Source organism: Falco punctatus (genome assembly GCF_963210335.1).
Source record: "Falco punctatus genome assembly, chromosome: 13".
NCBI classification, from domain to species: Eukaryota; Metazoa; Chordata; class Aves; order Falconiformes; family Falconidae; genus Falco; species Falco punctatus.
Genome location: NC_137593.1, coordinates 23,327,671 through 23,349,003, shown reverse-complemented (window position 1 = coordinate 23,349,003; position 21,333 = coordinate 23,327,671). Strand labels below are relative to the sequence as shown.

General features: G+C 36.8%; 1 protein-coding gene across 7 annotated transcripts in view; it reads right to left on the bottom strand.

Moving 5' to 3' along the window:
* PIK3CB (phosphatidylinositol-4,5-bisphosphate 3-kinase catalytic subunit beta) overlaps positions 1-21,333 on the bottom strand; it is a 101,039-nt gene that overhangs the window by 27,694 nt on the left and 52,012 nt on the right. For all 7 annotated transcript variants that reach the window (XM_080409492.1, XM_080409497.1, XM_080409494.1 and 4 more), the window contains 9 exons: positions 15,194-15,379; positions 13,231-13,456; positions 11,412-11,635; positions 8,576-8,758; positions 8,144-8,314; positions 7,160-7,237; positions 4,468-4,719; positions 3,805-3,901; positions 2,796-2,926 (listed from right to left, as the gene is read on the bottom strand). In XM_080409492.1, coding sequence (XP_080265618.1) covers positions 2,796-2,926; positions 3,805-3,901; positions 4,468-4,719; positions 7,160-7,237; positions 8,144-8,314; positions 8,576-8,758; positions 11,412-11,635; positions 13,231-13,456; positions 15,194-15,346 — 1,515 coding nt within the window. In that variant the 5' untranslated portion in view covers positions 15,347-15,379. The remainder of the gene's footprint in view (positions 1-2,795; positions 2,927-3,804; positions 3,902-4,467; positions 4,720-7,159; positions 7,238-8,143; positions 8,315-8,575; positions 8,759-11,411; positions 11,636-13,230; positions 13,457-15,193; positions 15,380-21,333) is intronic.

The window sequence follows — 21,333 nt, the reverse complement described above, 5'->3', positions numbered from 1 at the left end:
CAAGTTACGCTTGCCCTTTTTTTTTTTCCTTTTGAACATTCTGCTGCTTTTTCAAAGCTCATGTAATAACTCATGATAGGTAGTTAAGTACAGGTGTAAATACAGTTCTTTATTCTGCACACAATTTCAACCAACAGAGATGTGTTAGAATGGTGAGCGCCTAAGCTAATTAGACCAGCTGAACTTGTCAAGTAGGTATACCCATAGCTGTGAGATGATGCTGCTTTGAGAAACAATTCATAAAATGAAATATCAATTAAGAAAGTCATCAAAGGAACTTCACCACATCCTTTCCCTTAGAGGTCCACCTCCCTCATCACTCAGGAATATACCAGCACCTTCAGACACAGATTCAGCAAGGCTTGTATTGTCTTTACTAAGGCAATATGAGAAACAACAAAAGACTACAATAATCAGACCATAAATACCCAGCAGCTAAAATCCTTAAAAAGGTATGCTAACTTGTTTTATTTCTTTGTCTGTATGAAATACTTATTAATATGATGTATCACATCTGCTGCCTGGCTACAAAGTTTGTTTCATACTGTGCGTGAAAAACATGCAAGGACAAAACAAGTATGTCCCAATTCTATGTTTGATGCTTGCCTCCTTGTGCTTTTTAGAGTTACTGGTTTGCAAATAAACTGTCAGTGTCCAGCTTTGTTCAACTGAACCACAAGCCGTTCAGTGTCAGCAGCACTGATCATTAACCAGCACTGATCATTAACCAGCCCAATATACGGCTCCTGCATTAGACAACAGCTTTCTTATTGACTGTGAAAGCACTTTTGCCCACTCAGCCCCAAACAGCTGTTCTCTGCAAGTAGATTGATGCTATGATTGAAAAGATTAATCTTTTCGCACATTATGTTTCTTAAAATAAAAGATTTGGCATCCGATTGTCCATTTTCTTGGCAGAAACAAGCGAAAACACTGGGAAAATTAGAAGCAGCCGTACACTAAGCACATCTCAGCTGGACAATGTTGAGAAACAAGATTCTCAGCTGATAGAATTCAAGCAGCTACAATGTTACTCCTGATTCAACAAGACCTTCAACAAGAGAATCTTTCAGAGATCAGGTATCTGACTCTTCTGGGAGAGAAATGCCAGTATACTCACATATATGAAACAAATTATCATAGAGTTTAGAGTTCCAATTTTCCCAGTGATACTGCAAAACAGTTTAACTCTAGGGAATAACAAGTAGCAAAAGTTACTGGGAAAAACTAAGAACTGCTGAAAAAAAAGCACATTTTGTGGCATTTCCTCAAAGTTGAATGCTTTCAGTGCTTTCACCATCAGCTCTGCAATCACTTTATAAAGATGCTCTGGGATTTTCCTCTATCTGATACACAGGATGTTCTCAGGTACAGTTCAAGAAGGGGGCAAAGCCACAAAATCAAAAAAGCTAGCAGCCAAACTAAAGTTACAAGGGATGGTAAAGACCATCAGACACTACCTTAATGTCAATATATCAAGTAACTACTCAGTAAAATCTTGTCTGTATTCACCCCAGCTTTTAACATACCGCATACTTGGTATTACAGGTACAAACAAAAGGAACAATAGAGCTAGAACAAATAGACAATTACTTAAGAAGCACACTTTCATGTTTGTAATATGCACATAAAAGCAGTGTTTTTCTTTAGAAATTAAACACATATAGTGTAATGAGTAAAAAACTTACAAGCATTACAAACAAACCAGTAAAAAAACCTAACTAATGTCCCGTATGAAGAGTCAGCTGGTTCAACCATAGTTAAGGCAGCAATTAGTCAGCACTTTTTTAGCTCTTAAGGCATTTCCAATGCTGTTTTAATAGAAGAACAAGCACTATGCTGACGGGGCCCAGAACACCAAAAATTCAAAACTGAAAAACGTGTCTTATTATTTGATTTCATTTTGATGAACCTTAAATCCAAAATCCCTCTTTGATCGAACTGATAAAGCTTGGTGGTTTCTGTCTTTTTGTTCACGCCCCACAAAGGTGCAAAACCCTTAAAGAAAAAAAGTAGGGTGTGTGTGGGGGGGTGGGGGGGTGTAAATTCTCTAAGTGGCTATTACCTTTCCCCAAAACAAAATTCAGACTAATGTATCTACAAGTTAAAACTTTGGTTTTCTGATGCATCATTAGCTGTCTGTTTTAACACTTACTTTACTACTTGTTTCCTGGTCTTAGCTTTATTTGCTGGTTTGTGAACAACTTGCTGTCTAGCGTTCACACTACAGACATTACCATGTGCATTCCAAATATATACTTCCTTTCTAGACAGATATTCTTATCTGTATCTGTAGAAAAGTGCAGGACAACTTAAGTGGATTTAGTTCAAGAGCAGACCTTCAGAAATCCCTTTTCATATATTATTACAAGTCTGTTTATCCTTAAAAGGATTTTACCTCATAGAGGAAAGAAGTGTCCCAAAGATAGGTAAGATACATTTGTACAAAGACTTAACAGATCTTTCTAGATCACAGGCAAGCACAGCTTTAAGGTTTCCAGAATGGAAGATAAATTTAGCTTTTTTAAGTCCACTGATGTGGGAAAATGATCATGCTTCTGACCCTCAAGAGACTATGTATAGAGTATTTTAAAAGCATACATTTTCAAAACACTATCTGAAGACCCTCAAGTCAGGGCACTGGCACTCTCATGCAATGCACGTTTAAAAAACTGCAGCGTGTTAACTAAAAGGCAGGAAATGGGGAATTCAGCAGGAAAACCAGTGTTGAAAGGAAAGAAGAAATAGCTATTTACACATAAGCTTTCATGACTGCTCTTTATGTCATACCTTACCTTATCAAAGGGAGGGTAATTAATAGGCTGCTTTGAATATTCTTGAAATCGAATGTGCAAAGCCGTTGCATTTTCAGTGTAAGGGTTAGTCTGGACAGTTCCCATTGGATTCAACATTTCTTCAAGTTCATCTGAAACATCAGACAGAGAAATTAATACCATAGGCTAGGCATGCATTAAAATTAAAAAATCTGAAAGGCAAAGACACAATAAGAAACTGCTTACTGTATACAACGGACAGATAACATGTTTTGCTGCACCACACTGCATTTCCAGCATAAACTACCCATGCTACCTACATTCACAAGTGTTGGATTATCACTCAGTGAGAAACTGTTTCTCTTTCCAAAACAAATGTAACAGTCAAGGGAAGCCACGATACCCCTATAATGAACCAAATCCCAGTAAGATCTGCAGCTCCTGTAAACCAGTACACACACTGCCTCTGTATCAAATAGTACGGGAAAAAAAAAAAGAGTTTTGAGCCAGATTTCTTTAAGCACTACAGGCAAGCTCATACAGTGTTTCTCACGGTGGAATGAAGAGTGAAATGGAGATTTCAGACACTGCTACTAATCAATCTGGATGCCAGGGAAGAAAGACTTGGAAAAAAAATTTAATTTATTTGTATGTGACAATATTTGCATTGGCAAAACATTATAGCTTACCTATTTAGTTTAGGAAGCATAGTACGGGAAATCAAATGAAACCTAAACTGCATCTTAAAAATGGGTACACCAGATATAAACGTGTCATCTACTTTTATGTGATCTTCCTTCCATAAGAGATGAAACTTTTAGAGTACTATTTCCAAGCAGACTCTTGCCCTTCCTCTTTCCCGACACTCAATACTTTCAGAAAAGAGATTAAGACGATATATATTTATCCACATAAAAAGTACAAGCAGTAAAGAGATTATGACAGAAGAACCGGACATGCATACAATATATATTCTCCTCTTCAGTCTTATAACTATTTAAAAGTCTAAATCTTAAAAGTTGAAGTTTACCAGGAAATGATGACCAGCTGTGCAGCACCAGTTCTCCATTCTTCAACTGTCCTTTATAATCGAATACCATGGTATTTACCCAGGCTACTGGATAATGCTGTTAAAGGAAAGAATTTTTACATGAAAATTAAGATGCCAGTGAACATTACTATGCAGCAAGCACTACAATGTTAAGGACAATTGAGAGGGGTGGGTTTTTTTAGATGGTGATACCTTTCAGAAAAGCAGCTAAACACATCCATAGTTTTCAGTATGTACTCCAGTACCACTGAGGAGAGTAAAACTTAATTTTAAGGGTGTCACTCTGCCAGTGTAAAAATACATAGTTCCCTGAATGTGTGCCAAGATGCCAATTTTTTCATCTTTTCACAATTACAACTCATCTATAGTTCAGATCAAACCCAAGCTTTTAAAACACAGTTTTTTAAATAGCCGTTTGCCAGCTGGCTTACAACCCAAATTTTCATGCCTTTTTCAGTGTCTGAGAAGTATGAAGTTTTTTTCGAACCAAGACATGCAATTCTTGATACATAACTCTTTTTGCTATTTTTTTTTTCATTTTGCATTCTTGAACACTAAAGTGAGGTCAATTGAAGGTTTCCAAATACTCGTTTCAATATACTTCAGAGGTACGCTCAAGAAAAAAAATAATTAAATAATTACCACTTTTCCTGCTTTCCTAATGGTTTGGTATTTGGAAGGATTCATTGCCTTAGTTGACTTTTTAGTTTTCATCTTATCCATCACAGCATAAACTGCAAAGCAGAGCCTTGCCATTCTCGGCAGATCACAGACGTTTATTTCAAACTCTAGTACTTCATTCCAAATGTGGTCACTTCTCCCAGATATTTCTGTGCTTACAATTGTTTTACAAAGGAGCTCTGTACCATGGAAAAGACCAGCCCTAACATGAACCTGCAATAAAGAAATGAGAAGTTTTAAGCTTGCCACAGAACTTACAGAATTCTGCACAGAATATTATACAGAACATACATATATGCATTACATCAATGTTTCTTTCTGAAAAGAAATACTAATTTTTAGGTTTTAAAATGAACAAAACAATTCTTGAGAACAAATTCTTTTTACTTTGCTATTCATGTTCCTGGCCAAAGCGAAACATATTTGTTTAAATAATGTTGGCTACCAATTTTTTCAGTACTGAATTACCTACACTATCACATATGACTAATAATAACAACTCATCTGTAGTAATAAATAGAATACACAAATGCTTCTGACAACGTACTTAACACAGAAGGAAATGAAATTGTAGGAAACAAAGAACTAAGCAGAATGAAAAAGATAAGACTAGTTTTCTGGATACAAATTCATATCTTCAGGTAGAACCGATTTCTAAACTCTGCCTGTTGATTCCTCTTTTTAAATCAGGGGTTTATTCACATTTGCATAATTTTGAATACCGTTCTTTGACTTGCTCTCATCTCATAATATAACTTTATACGCCACCACACTTCCCTGACTTTTCTCATACTTCATTAATACAAAAAGCGTAAGTGATCAAGTAAAATTTGACAGTAAAAAAAGCACTGTATTGTTGGAACACATCGCTGGTTTGCTTGCCTTTTGGCTAGTTCTAATTCTATGTTTTCCCATCCTGTTCATGTCAGAGATTGGATCCTATTGTTATTCTTTTCACTCTGACACTCCACTTTTACTAATGAAATGGTATGTACCAATGGTGCAGCCAAAGAGCAAGACAAAAGGAAAAGCAATTTCAAATGTCATGTATATGGTTGGGTGTTAGACAGCTGAATGAAGTCACTTGTGCTCTAGGTGAAAATACTCAATTGAGCTCACATCAGTGGAGTGCTATCCATCTGACAAATGTTTTGTTTCCTACTACAAACACTGCATTTATGAACCCTGTTGGTGGTTTCAGCAAAAATGGATGAATATTGGCTTGACCCAAAGCACAATGAAACTAAAAGAACAATGGCAGTGAATTAAACAGCCTTAGAGTCAGGACTAGGAAACAAATACGTTCTCAATAGTGACAATTCCATAATAGCATAGACAGACAATGCAGGGAAACATGCACAAGCTTGGAAGGTTACTACACGCCTTCTTGGTAACTACAGGACTTTAAAGTTTTCAAGATTAAAAAGCATTCAAAATATTAAATAATATTTAGATACTGTCCACTGGCACCAATACCAAAGAACTGTCAGGTTTTCCTGTTTCTCCTCCAGCTTACAATCAACATATTTTCTTTTTCTTCTAGAAGCATACTGCAAATAACCAAACTTCACTTTTTGTAAATATGGGAGAAGAAAAACCCACAAACTTGAAAGCTTCTGAAATTCACCTTCTTTTTTCCCTTCCCTTTTCTTTTGAAAACTTTAAGAGTCCACATTCTGTAGGCTTAAGAAGATATTACACCTAGCTAAATAATGGTTTAGACAAAGAAAAGGGAAACAGCTGGTTTTGCAGGCATCCATTTCCACAGTCATGATGTCTCGGGTAGTAAAATTGTAACTACGGCTCATTTAGCTAGACAGTAAAATGTAGTACTGCTAATATACAAGGAGGTTGTAACAACAGTTTTGAAAGAAAAAAACGCACTGAGTATCCCGAATAAAGCATCAGAACAGCAAACCTCAATGGCTAATTAAATTTCTTCCTAATCTACATGACAAGCTATATAGCTCATTGATCGCCAAACAAAATAAAGGAAATCAATGTGCTACCTCACAAGCAAGTGTCCTGCAAGGTCTTAAAGTAATTGTGTAACAAATTCCCATGTGTTAACAACCTGTGGTCTGTGAAACAGTCAGAAGCCCAGTCATGTACATTTTTACAGGAAGCGATACTACAGCTTTTTTTGTGTGTGTTCAGCATGTTTAGAAAATAAAAGACAGATTGTATAGAGGCATGCAGTCCATGCTTAGACAGACACAGAGTGTATTCTGGACTACAAAAATACTTTACGTTCCATTGAAAAATGTTTAGTACTTAATCTACATCTGTTTGTCAGATGTTTACAGCAGTTCAGTTAAAATAAACTTATTTGACACCAATATCAGTACTTTACAGATACCATCTTAATAAGATCAGTACCATATGAACATTCACATCACACTGTCCATAATTATTGATAATGTTCTAATACACATACCCAACTTCAGACAAAAAAGCAAAACTTTAGCAATAAAGCAAGTCTTTAACCAACGCGACCAATATAACTGTGAATAACTAAAAAAGCTTATACCTGTTCAAATTGAAATCTATGATTTTGAGTTCACTAAACATTGAAAATCATTAAAATTATGAACAAAATAAATCATTAAAATGGTGAACAAAATATCTTCTGATACTAGGCATAGTTACTTACTTTGGCATTTTCTTCTGTATTTAGTTTATTACCCTTTAATAGGATAATCTTGAAAGGGTTGGAAATATCCCATACACTCTGAGAAAGAAACAAAGATACACAAGTTCATCATTAATCAATGCCACATATTCAGACCTATTTTATAAGCTAAGTGTTTTAAGCAAAAGCCATAAACCAACTAAAAGAAGATGCATTTTTAAAAATATAAGTTTGGAATGTTAAAAAATAAATCAGTTACCATAAATACAAGAGTATACAAGATGCCCTAAATGGGGAAAAAAGTTGGAGAAAACGCTCAGCTGAAAGGTGAGTGGGGTGGGGCTGGCAAATTACATTGAGTACTACTGGCTGACAATTCAGAATAACTCTTCAAGTTTATTATTCATTGTGAATATATACAGCGTGCATAACAGAGCCAAGTCTGTCCACATTTCTTAGAGTGACAGTACATAAATCCTAACTGTGCTGTAAGGCCATAAGTCTAGCAATAAAGGAAGCACTATGTTAAAAGATGTTAGATGTGTATTATGGCAAAAGCTGCCATCACTGAAGTCGCAACACCATGAAAGGTATCTGGCACAATGTGTAAGGTCGGACCACTACTACCCAAGCTAGTGGAGCCTACACATTGCAGGGAGGCTGCAGAATCCAGGTTCTCTGCAATAACTTCTCCAGTTGGTGGTAACAGATCATTGTTACATTGATCAACTCTTCTGGGTTGTGATTAAAAGCAGAATCAATAGGAAAGGAGACTGTGCGGGGAGAAGGAGAATGGATGAGGTGAGGGAAGGTAAGAAGTTTCCAAAAAGCCTCAAGTTCTGCTATTTCTGATGCAAACCTCACAAGCAACAGAAAGCTCCAAGGAGACCCAGGAGACCTACACTGGAAAACAGCAGTAGTAGCACAAGTCCCAGGCACTGTGATTTATATTCCACAAGTCACTGTTTCTTTGGGGTATTAGATATTCTCCGTATATCAACTTACAGTTGTTGTTCTTGTTTTTTTTGGTGGCAGAGGAAGAGGAAGGTTGGATGATTTGCGGTTTATGGCAGCTTCTACGGCAATCATCTCCTGCTCACACATTTTCTTTATGGTGCAACACTCAACTAGAGTCAGCTGAGGAAGAGTCCTGTTCATCACACAGTTGCGTATATACTAAAAGCCCATGGGAAACAGTTGTTATCAGCTAGTAGACTACTTTTATGGCAACTTTCAAGTCAAAGAAACATAATACATTACAAAGATACTAAGGAAATCGTGTATATGTATTTTACAATTGGAGAGGGCTGCAGACATGAGGAGGAAGTATACTACTGCTCAGCACAGGTGACCATTCAGTGGCACAAGAAGCAAGGTCCAATTTTGGCCAAGGCACCAAGAGAACTGTTATGATAAGTTTCAAAGACCTTTATTTACCTGAAACTGAATTAATGGGTGATCACCAAAAACATATTCCAGTCGTCCGCTAACTTGCAGCACATAGTCAGCAGGATCAACCTCCTCATCTTCTTTTCCATGGATAGTCAAACGTTTTCGGATTGCCAGCTCATTCAGCTTGATGGGATTCATGTTAGGAGACACCTGAAAACTAAATACATCCTAACAAAACACAAACAGGAATACTGAATATCCGTAGTCAGAGGTACAAGGCTTAAATTCTAGCACACACAATAAAATAGGCAGAAGTAGTTAACTTAAAAAGTCTATTTTAACACTCACAGGTAATGTCTACGTCTTCAGTGCAATCAGAGCAACAGATACCCTAAAAGCTGCAAAAGGGTAAATTCCCAAACTTTTATGGTATCAGAAGTACTTCAAAGAACACAGAACTTAATTTTGATCTAGGAGCCTGTATTTTACAATGCGCATGAGTGAGACAATAAACCATGCATATATTTCAAGGTATTTAGCTGTACTAGATGTGTAAATTTTTCTTCCTTCTCGCTACTAGCAAGTTATCCTCTTTCTAGGTACCCCTGTACTCAGAAGAAAAAGAAAGCTTCAGGTAATAAAGCAGAAGAAACGGTTAATGTGATTTATGTACAAAACCACCATCTTATTTGGAGATTTGTGAAAAGAGGGGTAGCAGCCAACACCTGTAGCATTCCAAATACAACATGGAAAGGTGCTGCATTTTCAATGAAAGTTTTTAATCAGACCTTTAGAGACTATCTAAATATTTCCAGAAGTATCTCTAATTTTGATGTGTTCTAAAAAGATAAAGGTAAGAAGTTACATTTTTCTTTAATTTTTTTTTAAAAGCTTTAAATTAATTTGAAGTTTCTAATGTAAAAGCTCTTCTGTGAAAACTTATCTCCCTTAATCTACCACATTATGCTCTGCACATGCTTATTTGCAAAGGTTGATCCAGCAAGTTCTGGGGTTTTGTTTTGATTTTATTTTTTTGTTTACACACAGACACACTCCTGAAGATGTAAGTATTCTAAAAGCAATCATTTACAAATGTGAAGTGTTGTCTGGCTTACATTCTTTTGACTTGTGCTTTATTTATATAGAAGTTTACTAGTAAGAAGCCAAGCTGCCCTAATGGAAAAATCTAACTTTGTATGTTATTTTCTCAGGTTCTGCATGGTTCACAACAGCTTCCCCCTTTCAGAAAGCTGCCAAACCGCGAAGGCTTTCTTCTCCTGTCATAACTGGTAGTGGGTAGACAGGGAATGACATTTTTCCTTCCCAGGAAGCTGGGGACAGCTATGACGGCTGCCTTACTTCCAAACTGTAGGTCTTTGCACTTAGGTCACAGAAATGGGGATCAGTCTCTTTCTCTTGCTCCAGAGACGATCAGGTAGCTTTTATAGCTCACTCATGCATCCTAGATAAAAAATATTTTAATATTCCCTTCTCTCAATCTTGCAGCGTTCCTACTGAAAGAACACAACAGTCCCCCATACCTTCCTATTTAATTCTTGTGAGACTATTCTGATACTCAGATGATTCTAACACTCTGGAACAGAGTTTACTGCTCTAAAAAGCAGCTCAGATTTGAACTGTTAATAGTTTTGAAGGTCAGAACTGGCAGCAGAAGCATTCGAAACATTTGAAATGTCAGCAGCCTAAACTATTACAGCGGCAGGCAAATACGTTCTGCACCAGCATGAACTTTTGCACTGCTTTTGTACTGTTATCATATGCATATATATACACATGAAATACTTTAATCTAAAGCTGACAAACACAGATATTCTCACTCCAAAACAGCTACAAGTCCTCTGTTAACCCAAGAGGACTGGAAAAAGGTTTTGTCATAAAAACACCTATGCATCCAACATCAGCTAGTGGTACTGGACCAAATTCAGCATTCACCTCTGCATTAAGTGTCTCCAGAGTCAGGTATGATTTTACCATTTGGAATTTTTTATTTTTTAATTTTTAAAAAAGATAGTATCAGAAATAATAAAGTTTTGTAAATAAAATCAGCTGAATCATTAGTAAATCAGTATCTAGCACCTGGATCAAAATGGACACCAAATATAGACTGAGATATTAACACACCTGTGAGATTTTAAGGTTTCCAATGCTAAGCCCTCACCATTACCCAAAAGAATACAGTGCGAAAATGAGTAATGGGAATCTGGACTCGTACTGAATTATAGCCTCTTCAATACCAAAAACCTGAGACTAAATAATTCCAGGTGGAAACCACAGGTGTTTTTATTTTAAAAATACACTAGGAATTTGTTAGCTAATACAAAAAGGTACCTCTAAGTCTTAGCTAGTGTTTTATCTGTCTATGTGCATGTCTAGTCTAGGGAATACTAATTCCTCTTTTTTTTAAATGTATTCCTCAACCTCATTAGCAGATCAACTCCAAAGATGTTCAACAATGCATCACAGAAAGTGCATTGAATATGGTGCCTCCCAATTCACCGGCATCCCCTGAGCCTAAAACTGAATGCTAACGAAGCAACACAGTAACAGCTGGCAAAAAAGTCCTGACAATTTTGAATTACACTTTACATTTAAACAAATGCGAAATAATATAGAATATACAGGTTACACATTTCGATTTTAGAAGCAGAACTGTAATTTGACTTTAGAAGTTCAGTTCACAACTGCAGGTTTGTGTCCTCACTTTCTTTCAAGAGTCAAGGATCCTGGTGAAAGAATTCGCATTTTAAAGCAAACACCATTAATGTGAGTATTTTATTTCATTATGTCCTTGATCAATCACATGTTAATTCAGATCAGGATCAAGAACAGCACAGGAAATGTGATGAACAACCACTCCTACCTGGCAGTTATCAAAATGAACAGCCACTACAAGATTTCCACTATAGAGCTTATCTTGGAAGCTCTCTGGAATAACAGGTTCCTGTTCTGGTGGGTAAGTGTGTTTTAACCAGTCCATCCAGGAGAGACCCACAAGCGACTGAATCTTTTCCTCACTGATTCTCCGCATTTTAGCTCGGAAGTCATTCACCTCGGGATCTTGTAAGGCATCAAACTCATGGAGACCTGAAAGAATTCAAGCAAGCAAAAGGATACCTACCTAGACAAACACTGCCCATTTATTTACCACCCCACTCAAACTTTTATTATCTTTAAGGTTACAGAATCACATTCAGATATCACATCCAAAATGGGTGCTCAAAAGTGAGCTGGGTTCTATGGTGTTCTGTACATCAGTGGACTTGCAAAGTTATTTGCACAATTCCCATGCAACCTGGCACAAGAGTTTAGTTCAAATAGCAAGAACCAATGCCTCTCTTAGGGACTATTAAATGGAAAAGCCAACCCCACCCTGAGTTCAAGACAGTTTGGAAAGTTTTAAGCCTCTCCTCACACGAGCAAATGCATCATAAAGACCATAGAGGGGACTAAGTGTTTGCAAACGAGGGGGGTTTTTAATTCCACAGAAAGCCAACAATCTTTTTTGATTTGTTTAAAAGACAAAAAAGGGCAATAGTGGGACTGTAAATAGATACGTTTGTTCTTGAATATTCCTTGTGACTAAAATCTTCTACTCAAGGCAAAATGACAGGATTGAAATTTCAACCAATTCAAGACCAGTCAAGTTCCTTTTCCAAAACACATAAAGAGAGAATACACAGTGGAGAGTCCACACAGCTGCGATTCTTTGGTACTTAAGGGAGTATATGGCCTGCAAGTGGGTGTTTCTTGCTTTTCTCTTGAAATTTGAAGGACATCGTCCAAATTACACAAAGAACTGAACACCTTTTGAGAACAAACCGCTAAGTTCAGAAGCTTAGACAGGAACCCACTTTTTCCACTCCTAAGGTACAAAAGAGGGGCTGCCTAAGGAAGGATCTCGCACAGCTATAATAAGCAAAATACTCAATTAAAGTATGTGAATTTCTCAGAATCTGTCAGAATATGTTTGAATGGTTAAACTGGCTAACTGTTTCCATTGTCAGTTTTAACAAATAGGCAGACAGTGTACTACTGAAATCTAAACAAAACCTGCAGTCTTTATAAAAGAGCTAACAATGGTTCATTGTTTTAAAACAAGAGGTATGACCTCACACGACCCTGTCAATCTTGATTGTATAACCAAGCAGAGTAGATTTAAAAGCTAAAAATTCTGTAATAACATCAAAAACAAGTTACTGTGAAACTTTTAAAAATAGCTTTTCATTGTTTGCTGAAAATCAGCGCCACAATTGAGAGTAAAAACAAGAATCATATTGTTAACCAACTCAGAAACCATGTATAACAAACCCACAATAATTTCTAGTTTCTTCTGCGCCTTCAGTTTGCTATTAGGCTATTTATGACAACACTTTTCAGGGATTATGCTTTCCTTCACTTGGTAATAACAGTACAGATTTCTCCCTCAACTAGTAAGATAAAATTTGCTCTTGTCTGACGTAGTAATACAATTCAGTGCCAAAACACAATAGAGAAAGTAGTTTTCAACAACTTTCAAATGTTTCCTCCTGAGTATTTAAATTCTTTTAAACTACATCAGTATCAGACAAAGAAAGGGAAATTCTGTCAGGGAAATACTTCATGTTCCCTGCCCAATTATTAAGACCCTCAATACAAAACAAAGTTTACCTTTGTTTTTCAAAATAATTAAATGTAATTACCTTTGCCTATAAGGACACCTATTTTGGAATCCAACTTTTCTCCTGGATCACAATTCCTCGTCACTAGTTTAAGGACAGGAAGAAAGGGTCTAACATCACAAAGTCTCCGTGATTCATCCTCTAATTCTTCATGTACAGCAGTCTGATTCACGCATGAGAACATGTAAGAGTCAATCTCCATGAGGAGATGAAAGAGCGGATAGGAATGTGCCTGCTTCCATAACAGCTGCAAAGAAAGTAAATAAAGAAAGCATGGACATATCTTATGGCACTGAAGGTAACATCAATTTCTATTTACATTCCCAATAGAATGTAAGAATAACATGTTTGCCTAACTTGGTTCATTTTTATCCCTATATATGGTTACATATTTACTTTTTCTTGTTTGGAGGCTCTACCTTGAGGTTATTTTTAAGCAGCAACTTGTGTGCATAAATATCCCAGGGGTAAAAAATACATAGGGACAAGTACTATGAGGTGATGAGAGAAGGGCAGCACTAACCCTCAACCTGATGCTTATCCTGGGATTGACCCAACATAGTCCTACTTGCAGCAAAAGTTGCAGGACTGCGGCTGTCACTACAGTAACAAGTTTATCAAGTCATCTTTTTATACATCCAATTTGGGCTTGTCACAGTAACGTGGTGGGAGCAAAGCTACTAATCCGGTATTGCCCTCAAAGTCTTCATTATTGTTTTGTTTTCAAATACAGTGATTTCTGTGAAAGACCTCTGTAGTTATAATCAACATCCCTTTTCTTTGAAAAAGAGCTAAATATCAACAGTACCTGTTTATAGCACATTAAGTTTTAATGTGCCAAAACCATCAAGAAAACCAAACAGCTTAGTTCAAGTCCCTTATTGTTGTCACTTACACACTTGTTTTTTTAAATTCTTTATCATGTGAAATCACAATCAGCTATTCCATTATCTTACCCACCAATTAACCTGTAGTTGCCTAGGTTACCCTTTTACTAAAAGAACAATTAACATTTTTCCAGTGAAGAATCATTTCAAGTATTTGCATATAGCACACAACTTATTTCTTGGATCACTTCAATTTCTAGTGGCACTCTCACTTCTTCTAAAACACTAAATGGTCCACGGAATAAAAAAAAAAATAATACTTCAGTGTCTAGAATGTTTCAAATTACAGTACAATAAATTATACTACTGGTACAAAGAAAATTTCTATAAACAAGTGAATACTGTCAGATTGAATAGGAATGAAAAACAATGTATTTATTTACCAGGCAATGCAAGTAAATCACGTTTTATGTTCTTTTAGAAGTTTATTATGCTTAAGGAGCAGATTACTTTGTGTTGTACTTCACCCAGTACATAATTCCACAGTACCCTGGTTAAATGCCCTCACATGGCCATTATTTGATGAAAGGTCAGTAGATTACTCTTTAATATCTGTGGTTATTTCCTTACCTCCTGCTCCCCTTCCTTTGCTTTGAGTATTCCCTCACTTTTTAAGTGATGCCCTAACAAGGCACTTGTGCACAACTTGTAAGAAGTGGCATACGCCGTTTTTATTAAAGTACCCATCTTTGGTGTCAATTAAAAGAAGCAGGAGCACAACCTGTGACTTCTCCATTAAAAATCAAATCAGGCACAGTGTCTTCTCTTTGCACACTAATTAGAGACATGTTAAATCAATGTACAACATACTATCAATGTGTTAAAATAAGGCTTAGATGTAGCAACACAGTATTAATACAGGGCTATTAGAACAGTTTCTGCTGAAGTGTAACCAACAGCAAGAAGCAATTTCTCCAAACCTTGCCATCTGCCCAAAAACATTCCAAACCCCCAGAGTCATATACACCTTTATTAATCAATCTGCTATGCATGCACATTCAATACACTTGATTTTCCAAAAAGCACATAAAAGTCAGAAACAGCACTCATTCCAAATATAAGTTTAACTTCAAAGTTAATTGACCATTTGGTATTACCTGTTTAATATGAGATATGGTGGCATCTCGAGGGACATCCAGGTTGATGTAGATTCCAGTGGGCAACAGGAAGTCCACAGATATTGAGCCATCAGCACCAATCTGCGAATCCACCGCCCAGATGTCAAGGCTGTCTGTCACGGCAGGAGGCATTATGGAATCTCAATAATATCATAACCACATGGCCTTAGGGGGAAAAAAAAATATTAAAATTCAGTATATTTAACCTTCGATAATTAGACACACATTTTAAAGCCTTTGGAAAGATTACATAAGCCTGCTTGTACAGCTCAGCTTGCAAGTCTGGGGTCTCAAATGCCAATACTGCAAACACATAAGCATAGTTTTTATACTAAATGGAATTAATGCGTAATAAAAGCACTTGCCTGGTAAAGCACTATTGTTGAGATGCTTATGTCATTAAGATAAAGTGATACGAGAACAGAAATAATTAATTAGAGGTTAGCTGAAATTCATTTTAGATTTTCTCTAAAACAATTTATCTTCATAAAATACAATCAAAACAACCTTCTTGGATGAAGCATGGCAACATTTAATATGAAAACACATGATGAATTTCCTAATTTTGTTTTTGCATATTTCCCATTAGTTGTCCATAAATGTGGCCAAAGTGACATATTCAACTTGAAAGTCTAGATTAACACAGGAAAATCACCTTCAACTCTATTACAAAGTGACATTTCCCTCTAAAGACATTTATTGCAATTTGCTTTCACCCTTAAATAAAGATCACCTCCTATGAATTCAACGCACTGTGTAAACTACATCCACTGCAGGATAGGAGGAAACCCTTTGTGTGATTTACCTCAACTCACTACACTGGCTTCCCGATTACTTTTCCTTGTATTTCAAGACTTTTTTATTTACTCTTCATTCTACCACTAGGCTTTCTGACCTTCCAAGTCTTATTTTTTGATTACCACTCTCTAAAGATGTGTCTTCACTGTTCACTGAAGTATTTACCTTCCTCTTCATCCAGACAATGCTCTTCAGCTGACAAAGGGCTAGGAAGTGTTGTAAAACACTATTGTAAAGCACTTCTCCACTAAGGACACATTATCCCTACACCTTTTTAATTCTTCTGAGACATCACAAGATGTCGGAAGTCACCATTTGTAAAAAAAAAAAAAAAAAAAAAAAAAGCTAGCCAGTATGTGCAACTCCACGACTGCTACAGCTTTCCACTACATTTGCCACTCTTTCCCTTCTCTTTTCGATGCCCTTCCTGCTCTGAAATAGGCCGGTTCTGCTTAACTGAATGTATTTCCCCTATTACAGCACCAGTAGAAAAAGCAGGATATAACCAATACACAGGGCTGCTGTTCTTTATACATCACAGAGCAGGTTCAAACAAGAAAAAGAAAAAGATGTAGCACAACAGCCTTCTAAAATCCAGTTGCTACTGCTGAGTACGTGGCTTAAAAAAAAAATGTTTGACACACAGTATTTTCCCCTTTGTTAAGACACTAGGCAAAATCCATTCTCAAAGGTTAATGCTTTCTACAGAACTTATAAGGGTATAACTAGATACTGCACTACGTTGCTTAAATTGGTCATGCCACTGAATTACAGACAATTAGCACTGTATGCAAACTTTCCAAATGTATATGCATTTATGAACACAGCTGTTCAATCCCAAAGCACTTTATTACTATTTGTCCCCAAAACAAGCAATGAGGAAATCTTTTTATAGTGCACCATAGTTGAACCCCCCACAAAACTGCAGGAAACCAACTACATCATCATAAGAAAGATGTTTCATTCATCTCCTGCTTACATTTTTTCTTTATAAAGAACAGCTTAGTTCAGGAAAAAAATCACACCGCCAGTTACTAAATCCAAACTTTACGATATGCAGGAGTTAATGCTTCATATATTTTCAGTTAAATTTATTTGATACTCCTATTTCACAAAAATTCAACTCTGTAAATTGGTAGGCTTTTAAACCAAACAATTCATTGTCATATGCATTGTTGTCCTTAACTGACAACAGAAATGCAGAAGTCGTACTTCAGAAAGTCTCTTTGTAATCCCTTGCTCGATACCAACAGCTTGCAATGAAATAAATAAACAAGAAAGCATAGGGGAAAGCTAAATATGCCTACAATGAGTAACAGAATATGCCAGCAGCACAAAAATCAATTACTAATTTTTTATTGACAAACAAGCTATTGACATTTTGTACATATTATAAAGAGCTGCTCAGTGCCAACTTTTAATGATCATCATTGTTAAACAAACAGTATCATTTAAATGACCATTTAAAAATATTCACAGTCCATCTCTGCTTCCTAAGTACTGGTTTCCAACTTCCAGTTACCGTAAATATATAAAATCGCTCATCTGACATTTAGAAAAATTCAGATGATTAAAATCTTCAGCAGAGAAAGAAGGTTGGCTACAAAGGAATGAAATGTCCTAAGGCTTACCAGGCACAGCAAGTCCAACACGCCCATGGAGCCCAGCTAAATACTCAAAGCAGCTACTCGGTACCACAGCTGTGCTACTATCGGCTTGCTAGTCCAAAGCTGCCTTAGGTATGAGAGAACATGTTTAAGTCTCACCTCTAACTGCCACGTAAATACACTGAATAATGAGACCCAAGTCATTTCAAAACCTTTCCATACAGTCTTAGCAAGGTTGTGAGGACCCACACAAGCATGACTGCTGCCAACACAACTTGTTACCACACTAAATATGCATTCACTTAATTTTTTGCCTGTACTAGATAAAAATACAGTAGAAATTTAATGAAGTGCAAACAAACCCCCTCTAACTTTCAGAAAGCATAAAATAAGGAGAAATATTTTTACTCAATAGAAGCAACAATTAGGGAGCTCCAATCTTTATCATTATTGAATAATAGTTTATCACCATTGGGTCCTCACACCCAAAAATAAAATCTACTACACTGCACCAGACTGAATCAAAACAAGAACTGAACTGGAGGTGAGAGTGCGGCCCTGGTAAAAACAACAGATCAGATATGGAAATATTTTTTCTTAATTACCAGATCTTTACAAATCCATCCATCCTTCACCCATCAATGGGTGTGGAAAGTTTAGCATGGTGTATGATCCCTTTAAATTGTCTAAAAGAAATAAAATTTAACCCCATCATGCAACACAGACTACACTATTAGAATAACATAGCATCTACCCAAAAAGTCCAGAGAAAACGCATAGTTCCTCACTATCAATCAGTATACCTTTAACAAGCTACTACTTAAATATGAAACTATTTCTTTTCTTTCATCCAGCTACTTCTACCCGTGACATCTTGGCTGCAATTTTGTTGTAACTGACAACAGCAGTCACAGAAAAAATCATGTGAATTATCTAAAACTAAAAATTTTTCATACTTGGACATGGTATATTTTCAGTTATCTGTGGTCATCATGGTAAAATAAAGCAGTATCACCATTATAAAGCATTATTTTAACAGGTACAGCAGCAAGGAAAAACTACAAGGAACAGGTGAATATATTTTGTTTATCATTTCTGTTTTAATTCAGCACAAGACCTTTTCTATTTTCATCCTCTTTTGGATGTTTTTCCAGCACATTTGCAATTGTCGAAACCACTTTAGCGCATCAGCAAAATTTTAAAACGTTCTAAAAAACAAAACTCAAAAATGCTGTTACATACCCTATAACCTAGGCACCGCAATGCACAGAGTTATAAACTTCTTGTAAGACACTTGTTTATAATTATGGATTTCCAAAACAAACATCAGAATCTTTTAAAATTACATTTCCATTTTCAACTAAAAAGGGAAGAGAAATCATCACATCAATCTGAGCATGCTGGGAAGCTATTCTTGCTTTCAGACACTTACTCAATATTTCCTTCCTCAAGGAAACAGGTTACTGTCTTACACAGTCATCACCCAGTTTCCACCAGTAGCTGACATCACAGGGGTCAAGAGAGAACAAGTATTTATACTGAGAATAACACTGATTGCCAACATAAGACGGCTGTGAGAATGAGTCACGGGCCAAACTGTAAAATGTGTGGTGGCACTAGTGACTAACAATCTGACATCTAGTAACTGAAACAAAGGCAGAAAGCCATCTGGATTGGGAGCAATAGCACCGGAGACATTTTAAACAACTTCCAGCTAAAGGAAAAAACGAACAATCAAAATAATAATAAAAAGCTATTTCAGGCTGTTAACCTCATAGCTATTCTTGCCTACTGTCATGGTAAAAACAACTTCTCATGCAAAAGGAGGAAGTAATTAAAAGAGTACTTAATCTTGGCTACTCAAGTATCTAATCAATGATTATTTGCATTTAATAGCAGTTAAGCCAAATATTAAATGCTCTTCTAAGTCACAGGTATGTAATATTGACAGACAGCATTCAAACCTTCCCATGTAAGCTGTAAATTATCTCTAAACTTTGACTTATTATTTTCAGATTCATATATATGTATGTGACACACACATACAATCTCAAAACTGCTCAATTTATATTTTAATATACCAACAGTTCCAAAAGAGCTGCTTAGACTAATGGAAAGAAACAAAACATCTGCAGAACAGGAAAGACAGAAAGAAAATTTTAACACTCATCTTTATATTTAATATACACAGACAAGAAGCCCTACAAGATTTCTCAAACCAAGACAACTGCCTGCAATTTTTACATCTATAAATCCGTACATCTGGTATGTGCACCAAGCGTTAAGACTGAAGTGGAACAACTATCACTACAAGCTGTCAACATCTAGGTTGTAAGCCTCCACACTGCACCATAATACGGTTTTCCTAACACATTCCCAAGTGAGCCGTGCAATCCAACGCCCGGCCCACCGACAGCTAGAGGGGAATGCCCACCTCCCCGCTTCTGCTCCCTCTACTCCAGGCTGCCCCATCCTGCCCCAGCACACCTCACAAACAGTATCAGCTTATCATCCAGGTGGAATCAATGAGTAATTTTCCTTCACGTTATCTAGTTGAAGTAAATCACAGAAGGATCTGAAGGGTGCCAGAGCCTCTGAAAGGAGAGGAATGGAAGCAGGACTTTCCCATCAGCAGCAAGGCCCCAGGTTGTGTCACTGCGCTTCAGGTAACTAGGGCCTCAAACGCAGCTCTACAGTGGGCTAAAACTGATAGGAGATCACACTGCTCTTCCTGTCAGCGTGGTAAGAGCACTGATCCAACTGAGACTTTAGGTATTTCTCTTCTTTAAGAACAGTTTTCAGTGAACAGCTTTCCAAGCAGGCAGGCTGCATGAACACAGAAAGAAGGTGGTGGTAACACTTAGCTGGGAGCAGGGCAGGAGCATCCCTTCGGACAGCAGTCTGCATTCTGAACAACTGAAGCGACACATGAAATAACACTTTCATTTGCTTTCACCAGAAAGAAAGAATTCCCAAATAAAAGGCAATTAAAACTCTAAATGCCTAAACCAAAATGCGTACTTCACATAATAACACAGTTCCAGCTCGGTAAAAGGGGAGGGAGGAATCTTGTGAACCATACAATAAGTTACATAGATTTTCATCACTGGTGTCTTCCATAAACATTCACTTGTCTTGAAACTGCTTCACCAACGGACCAGCCTCTTGTACCATATTTTTGTCTCCATTATGGATTCCTGCAGAGAGTGAGAATTTCCTCTGTGAAACCAATGTGAAAGTTACAGAATTTAACTTTGTCTTTCCTCTGTGTTGTGACCTTGATCATAAAATAATCAGATATTTTAAGCAGAAGAGACCAGCCAACAGGCCACAGCCCCTGAACAGCTACTGAGAACAGCTATGTGTTCCCAGGTGCAGAGTTCTTTATTGTTCTTGTTTTGTTGGGGGGCGTTTTGTTTTTTAAAGGACTTAACCATCTCTAGGCAGACAGAAAAATTTGCTCTAGTTCCAACAGCCTTATTCCAGAAGAAAAGAGACCTTGTAACTTCCTCTCCATCCCCCAACAAAAGTATCTCTCATCGTCTAGCCAAAGAGACCACTAATAAAGGAAAAACAGAAAAAAACTAACCAAACAGGGAAAAAAAAGGACTACCAGGCGCAGGCTGCTTCTTCATTGATTCCTAAAAGGGTTTCAGGAAAGATGACAAGTCAAAAGTAAGCTATAGAAGTTTTTCGGTGAATTGCAGCCCACTC